Source organism: Orycteropus afer, unplaced genomic scaffold (genome assembly GCF_000298275.1).
Source record: "Orycteropus afer afer isolate SDZICR_OR568_19922 unplaced genomic scaffold, OryAfe1.0 scaffold00215, whole genome shotgun sequence".
In the NCBI taxonomy this organism is placed as follows: domain Eukaryota; kingdom Metazoa; phylum Chordata; class Mammalia; order Tubulidentata; family Orycteropodidae; genus Orycteropus; species Orycteropus afer.
The window spans coordinates 5,657,451-5,665,930 of NW_006921802.1; the positions used below are offsets into that span (position 1 = coordinate 5,657,451).

At 38.0% G+C, this 8,480-nt stretch overlaps 1 protein-coding gene across 1 annotated transcript in view; it reads right to left on the minus strand.

Moving 5' to 3' along the window:
* TRIML2 (tripartite motif family like 2) overlaps positions 1-8,480 on the minus strand; it is a 31,679-nt gene that overhangs the window by 19,894 nt on the left and 3,305 nt on the right. The window contains exons 3-4 of the mRNA XM_007948400.2: positions 1,969-2,163; positions 574-714 (exon numbers count right to left, since the gene is read on the minus strand). Coding sequence (XP_007946591.2) covers positions 574-714; positions 1,969-2,163 — 336 coding nt within the window. The remainder of the gene's footprint in view (positions 1-573; positions 715-1,968; positions 2,164-8,480) is intronic.

An 8,480-nucleotide genomic window follows, 5' to 3' on the forward strand; every position in this document is an offset into this window, starting at 1 on the left:
ACCCCTCCTTGGGTTTCCGAGGCAGTATCACTACGGAAGTAGGATTGCCCAACCTTCCTTCCGAGGAGTGGCTGGTGGGTTTGAACCGCCAGCCCTCTGGTTAGCAGGCAAGTGTCTTAGCCACTATGCTACCAGAGCTCCCGTTTAGTGCCTATAGAGCAACTTTATTCCTTTTCACTAATGGTTACAGAATATTCTATTGTATGGCTATACCATAATTTGACTAGCCACCTTTTTACCATATTTAGGGATATGGGCAATCTACTTTCTTAGTGATACCACCTTGGAAACCCAAGGAGGGGTCTCTATGAGTTGGATCTGACTTCATGGCAGTTTGTGCATGTGCGTACTGATAATTCTAAGGTGAGAAATCATATCATGAAGCAGCTCTACATTATCCAGTGATTTTATGGCAATTCAGTTTTCCAGTGACTGGAAAATTGCTACACAGACTTCAGATATGCTTGAACGCTAGTTGATTATTTTTTCTTTTTTCCTGGAAATGACCCCTAAGGAGCACCATTCACTTCTACTTCTCAAAGACTATAATGGAAGGTTTTTCCAAAGTCATACCTGGAGCAATGTTAAGGCGGGTTCCCCACACTTCTTCTTGAGTTCTGTAGTGACCCTTTGGAGACTGCCGATCTGTTCAAAGAGCCAGACTTCACTCTCCTTCAATTTATTCACATTCTCTCTCGCCAAAATACTCAGTGTCTGAAGAACCATCTCCTGATTACTATTCAACAACTAGAAACTTCTCTTATTTTCTAATCCAACCATTTCCTTAAAAACCTATTTTTTATGTCCACTAGCACAGACAGACAGATTTATTTAGGTAAGGCCATGATAGCTCTCTGTGTCAAGCACTATATCTCTCAATAGAAATCTGATTATTTGACACTTAATATGTTGATGTTGATGTGGATATGTGTGCATGCATTCCACTTATTCAGATAAAATCTGAGCCTCAAACAGATTACATGTTTATTGCTATGGCATTTTATTCACAACGTTTCCTATTTCCTTCATTAAATTGAGTCATTAAAATTAAACTTGATTATAATTATCAATTCAATTCAATCAATAACACAAACTAACTGACTTGATGGCATTCAAAGAACTCAATGATTAGACAAGCCACTGATAGCAATTTTCTTCTCACTTACAAAGATACTCCACCTAGGCACATGAAATCTATCTTCATGTTATTATTTTCTTAAAAATTACTAATGATATCATATATCATTGATCTGCCAATTTGCTCTGTTCTTAGTAAATAATATGCTCTGAGGGAGTAATTCCTATCCATATACATAGAGCCATGTTGGCTTTTTTAAAGGCTGAAGAGTATTCCATTGTATTATATATAACAATTTATTTTATAAGTCCCATACTGATGGTATCTAATCTCTTGCCATCAATAAATTAAAAATTATACTGATCTTACTGAGCACTGAATATGTATAAGATACTATTTAATAAGTTTTATATAGATTATCTCACTCAATATATAAAACAATATTATCAACTAGGTTCCATTATTACCCATGGTTTACAATTAAGGAAACGGCACTTAAAACAGAGTCAGAGGATAAACAACTGGTCCAAGACCACCTAGGAGCTAAGAAATAGCAGAACATAGTTACGAACTTCACCAATCTGCCTTCAAAGACTACCTCTGAATCATGGCTCTATGCTAAAACTTAGTTTTACAGTGTTATCTTACCCATTTCTTTTAAACACCCCTATATGAGTCGGGGCCGACTTGATGGCAAATAACAACAACAACAACAATAAAAACATTTACAAGGTAAATTTCAGAGAAAGAGCATTGCTGTGTAGAAATATACATTATTTTAATACATCTGTAGTTGTTATTGGATATCTTATTCTAAAATTGGCACAATGTTCAGCTCTTCTGTCTCTCACTTCTCAAATATTGTGAAGAAAAGCTTTTCAACATCTTACCTGTAGTATTTTTTGGGACTTCTCCTGTAGCTCTGTGCCTAACTTGATTAGTTGATTCAGACTGTCTTCTTTCATGTCTAAGTTGAATACGCACTCTTGCAGTCTCAGGAGACTCCTCTCAATCTCTTCATTTAACAGCTGGAAATATATCCTATATTCTGTCTCAATCATCTCTTTAAAATTCTGCTCATCTTCCTACACCATAGACATAAATATTGTAGACTTCAAGTTAAACATGACAGACTGACCACAAATATTTATTTTCTTTCCATCTTTAACTCCAATGAAGAGATAAGGGAATATAAAGCATAAAGGAAGAAAATTTTAAAAGACACAAATCCAAAGGACACTTTTGGAGTCGAGATCGGCTAATGCATCAACACAGTCTTGTAACAAGATCTGTAGATGAAGGAATGTTAATTGACCTAGAAAAACTAAGAAAGCTATAATCTCAAAGAACAATGGGGAGACCAGGAAAGCTGGAAGGCAGCACTAAAGAGATTTACGAATGCTTTCAGTATGGGGCGTGAGAAAGAAGTCAAAGATGGGTAACTGCAAGATGTGTAGACTAAGCAACTGGAAGAATGAAGTCATCAAATCATAGAACAGGAAACTATGCAATGTATCTTGAAGGTAGGGAATATATCAGGAGCTCAGTTTTGGATATTACAGTGCAGTGAGTTACTTAATATGGTCCTTTTAGCTATGCACTGCCTTGTAACTCTAAATTCTATGATTGGGTGGGACTATATTAATATTGTGCTTGTGGTCTATTGAGGGGATTGGGCAGCTTGCTGATAATGCAATTAGGGTGTATGGCACCTTTCTGGGGGTATTATTGTTGATGTTTTAGGTGCCGTTGAGTCAGCTCTGACTCATAATGACCCTGTGTACAATAGAACGAAACACTGCCTGCTCCTGTACCAGCCGCACAATCCTTGTTATTCCTGCGCTCATCATTGCAGTCACTGTGTCAATCCATCTTGTTGAAGGCCTTCCCCTTTTTCGCTGATACTCCACTTCAGCAAGTGTGATATCCTTCTCCAGAGACTGGTCCCTCCTGACAACATGACCATAGTGAGTCAGACGAAGCCTGGCCATTCTCACTTCCAAGGAACATTCTGGCTCCACTTTTAGGGCAGATTTGTTCACATTTCGACAGTTCATGGTACTTTCAGTAATTCTTTACCAACACAACTCAAAAGCATCAACTCTTCTTCAGTCTTCCTTATTCATTGTCCAGCTTTCATATGCATATGAGGCAACTGAAAATACCATGGCTTGAGTCAGGTGCACCTTAGTCATCAAAGAGATATCTTTGCTCTCCAACACTTGAAAGAGGTTTTGTGTAGCAGATTTGACCAGTGCAATACAATGTTTGATTTGTTGACTGCTGCTTCAGTTGGTGTTGATTGTGGAACCAAATAATATGAAATCCTTGACAACTTCAATATTTTTTTCCATTTATCATGATGCTGTTTATTGGTCCAGTTGTGAAGATTCTGGTTTTCTTTATGTTGAGGTTTAATCCATACTACACACTATAGTCTTCAATTTTCATCACTAAGTGCTTTAAGTCATCTTCACTTTGAGCAAGCAAAGTTGTGTCATCTGCTTACTGTAGGTTGTTAATGAGTATTCCTCCAATCCTGATGCCACATTCTTCTTCATATAGTCCAGCTTCTTGGATTACTTGCTCAGCATACAGATTAAATAAGTATTGTGAAGGATATAACCATGATGTGCTTCCTTCCTGATTTTAAACCATGCACTATCCCCTGTCCTGTTCAAATGACAGTCCCCTTGTCTATGTACAGGTTCCACATGAGCACAATTAAGTATTCTGGAATTCCCATTCTTATCAATGTTAACTATAATTTGTTTTGATCCACACAGTCCAATGTTTTTGCATAGTCAATAAAACACAAGTAAACATCTGTCTGATATTTGTCTTCAGCCAAGATCCATCTGACATCAGCAATGATATCCCTCATTCCAAGTCCTCTTGTAAATCCAGCTTGCATTTCTGGTAGTTCCCTATCAATAAACTGCTGTAACCATTTTTTAATAATCTTCAGCAAGATTTTATTTGCCTGTATATTGATACTGTTCAAAAATGTCCACATGGTATTGAATCAACTTTCTTTGGAATAGCAATGAAACTCTCTGATATATTACTGGAAATATAACCTTGTGGGGGTGGGATCATGCAAATAAGGTACAGGTAATTCTACTGCCATGCTGTTAGACTTAAACAGAACCAAACCCTGAAGTGGAGAGGGGACCTTACTGCCATTAAGAAAGAAGAATTGAAGTAGAGTCATCCTTTGGACCCAGAGTCATTGAAGTGAGAACTTCATAGACCAAAGAGACAGAGACAGCTAAACATTAGAGAAGGCACAAGGTAGGGAGAAGCAATGAAAACAATGGCAGAGAAACAGCAGCAACATGACCATGAGACTACTCCAGATGGCACAGTGGGCTTCCCAATCATGGAGAAAGGCGGTTACAGTGGGCTTGTCAACCCATGGAGCAAGGGGTGAGCACCTTTGGGCAAGAGAAATGCTAGTGAAGTGGGATGCCTCTGTCACTTCTCAGTGGAGCTAGGTTCCCTGAACTATGACAAAAAGAACCAAGTACCTTTGGGCAGGAGGCTTGCTGACATAATCAGGTGCCTCTGAGCACTTATCAGTGAAAGTAAAAGAGCATTGTAACACTTGCCAAAGCAGGGCAGAGGTCAGGCCCCACCAGGGCAGAAAGCCAAGATAAGAGGCCTGTCTTAAGGGGGATGAGAGAAGCTCCTCTTCAGAGGATCAAGAGGAGCCCTGCATAGTCAAGAGGAGCTGAGAAAGCTGCACTGCACTAAAGAAGGGAGGCTTTGTCTACGTGCTTCTTGATCCTGATCTCAAGCTGAACCCTGTTGATCCTATTCCTGAGTTGTTACCTGCTACTTCCCTAACAAATCCCTTAATTGTTAGTACTGCTTGTGAGTTTTGTGCAAATTGTTAAGAATTATTGAACCTAGGAGAGAAGTAGAGAGCGATGAGGGAGAGATGGCTGAGTCAGATTTTGTAGAAAGGTTAATGGGTGGAGGCATGTTTGACCTCCACCTTATAGGATCAGCCTTGAGTTGATATTGATGGTGATTCTCTTTCCCCACTGAAGTTAGAGGAACTCTAATGCCACCTTGGCCATTTTTACAGATATGCTGAGTGATTTCATCAATTAAGATATCCAATGACAGAAGCCAAATAGAAATTTTGACAGGAAAGTCTGTCATTCAAAATTCTAAGTTGTGATACACATTTGGAAGTAGTCAGTTTCGAGATGCTTTTAATCTCATGAGACTCCATAGAATCAAAATATATCAACAGGCGACTTCCTGTAAGATAGTGGAATAGGAGACAAGCTCCAGAGACCCTCTTCAACAAAGAAAAGAGAAACCAATTGTCAGAGATACAGAAGATAATCCTGGAGCCCTGAACTTTGAAAGGAAGCATACAGAAGTGGATAAGGCACTAACTAGTAGAAAAAACAGAACAAAAACAGTGGGTATGGAAATTGTCAGAGCAGTGGACTGTCAGCTACTCTGAGAGGACTAACAGTCTGAATATTTCCAAGTGGTCTTGGGACCTGAGAATTGACCTAAAGATCAACCTTGGTTGCCAAGGGCTGCAGGGATGACTGTGCTGGTGGCCTCTGACTGTTGTTGTTGTTGTTGTTATGTGCTGTCAAGTCAGACCCGACTCATAGAGACCCCTCCTTGGGTTCCCGAGGCGATATCACTATGGAAGTAGATTGCCCCATCTTCCTTCCAAAGAATGGCTTGTGTGTTTGAACTGCCACCCTTATGGTTAACAGTCAAATGACTCAGGCACTACATTATCAGGCCTATGACTAGGACAGGAAATAGCAATGAGGAAGACAACCTGAACTGTGGACTTTTGGCTATCCGGAAAGTATAGTCAGTTTGATTGTTTACGGGTAGTGGCCATTTGGATTTTTAAGGTGACCGAGGGCACAGCCAATTGAATGTTTACAAGTGGCAGCCATTTTGAATTTTATGATAACAGCATTATCATTTGGATTCCAGGGATCTAAGAATAGGCTCCATTTGCCAGCAACAGCAGGGACATATGGAAGGCAGATAACAGGAAAGAAGACAGGCTGTGAGTGTATAAGTGCTGCCAACTAGTGACTAGAGGAGCATAGCACAGTACCCTGCTTGCAAAGATAACATACAAAGAAAATAAAAATCATGGGCAAGTCACTCCAATTAAATATAAACACAATAATGTCACAATGCCTTGGAGACAAGAGAGCATCACAGTCTACACAAAGAAACAAGATAAAGCAAGAGAAACAAGGCACCAGGATACAGACCCAAAACATATCCCTGAGGAAGATGTAGCATTGGAACTCCCTGATAAGGAATTCAAAATAATTATATTTAGGTACCTTCAACAAATTGAGAAACAGATCAAGGAAAACACTGACAAAATTGAGGAAAACACAGAGCAAACTCTAGAAAAATTTTGAAAGACTGTACAAGAACAAAATGACAAAATAAATGAAAAATTAGAAATGATGCAAAGTAAACAGACAAATGCAGATGATTAATACTAAATTTTGAGAAATATATAACACATTGAATGGGTAAAGGAGTAGAATTGAATCAATGGAAGGCAGAATTAGTGAGATTGAAGACAAATACCTCAATACTTCTTTGGAGAGGGAACAATCAGAAAAAAGATAAAAACAAAATGAAGAAATCCTAATGTTCATGTGGGACACCATAAAAAAGAGTAAGCTACATGTAATCAGAGGTCCTGAACAAGAAGAAACAAATAAACCCACAGAAATAATTGTTGAAGATTTGTTGGAAGAGAATTTCCCTGGTATGATAAAAGATGAGAATATATCCATTCAAGAAGTCCAACAAACCCCAAACAAGATAGACCCCAAAAGAAAATCACCTAGACATATTATCATCAAACTCACCAAAACTAAAGACAAAGAAAGAATCCTGAAAGCAGTACGGGAAAAACAAAAAGGTATCTACAAGGGGCAACCAGTAAGAATCAGCTTGAATTTCTCAGCTGGAACTATGCAGTGGAGAAGACAGTGAGAAGGTATATATAAAACCCTGAAAGAGAAACATTTCCAACAATGAATTATATACCCAGCAAATTTGTCCCTCAAATATGATGGTGAAATTAGGACACTGCTAGATAAGCAGAAATTAAAGGAATTTGTTAAAAACAGATCAATGTTACAAGAGATGCTAAAGGAAGTTCTTTGGACAGAGAACCAAAACAGCAAACAACAACCAACGATTAATACACATGATGACATATCCCAGAAACCAACACAATTTTGAAAGTATCCAAAGTAAATAAGCTTACAAGATTGTAAACAGGGTAACAGAAACATCAATTGACAAATGAAGACAACTACAAACCAAAAAGAAGGAAAAAACCATGTTGTTACAGAACTTCTAGATGGTAGGGAAGTCAAGACAAATACAAGATAGAATGGACTGTTCTAAACTTGGAAAGAAATTATAAATCATAGGGTAACCTCAAAGAAAAGTGATAACATTTCACATCAAAATAAAAAAAGAGAACCAGTACAAATATTTAGCAAATACTAAAACAATAGCAACAGAAGAACTGGTAACATGATTCATAAAGAAAATGAGCTCAGCACAGAAAATTATATGGAACAAAGATAATCAATACCACGAAAAAGCACATAACAAAATGACAGCAACAAATTCATACTTCTCGATAATCACACATCTGACAAGGGACTTATCTCTAAAATTTATAGAAAATTCCAACACCTCAACAACAAAAATATTAACAATCCAATTAAAAAATGGGCAGAAGACATGAATGGACACTTCACCAAAGAGGATATTCAGGTGTCCAGCAAATACATGAAGAAATGTTCATGATCATTAGCTATCAGAGAGATGCAAATCAAAACAACAATGAGATACCATCTTACCCCAGCACTAATGGCAAAGTTCAACAAGACAGAAAATAACAAATGCTGGCAAGGACGTGGAGAGATTGGGATTCTCATACACTGATGGTAGGACAGTAAAATGATACAACCACTGTGGAAAACAATATGGTGATTCCTTAAAAAAATGGAATTAGAAATACCATTTGACCCAGCAATCCCATTATTACGTATATATCCTAAAGAACTGAGAGCCAGGACAAGAACAGATATATGCACACCCATGTTCATCTCAGCACTATTTACAATAGCAAAAAGATGGAAACAACCTATGTGCACATCAACAGAAGAATGGATAACCAAATTGCGGCACACACACACAACGGATTATTATGCAACCCTAAAGAATAATGTAGAATCTGCAAAACACCGCATAACATGGATAAACTTGGAGGACATTATGCTGAGTGAAATAAGTCAATCACAGAAGGACAAATATAGTATTAGTTCATTATTGTAAAAAGTCAAGGAAAGGTTTATAT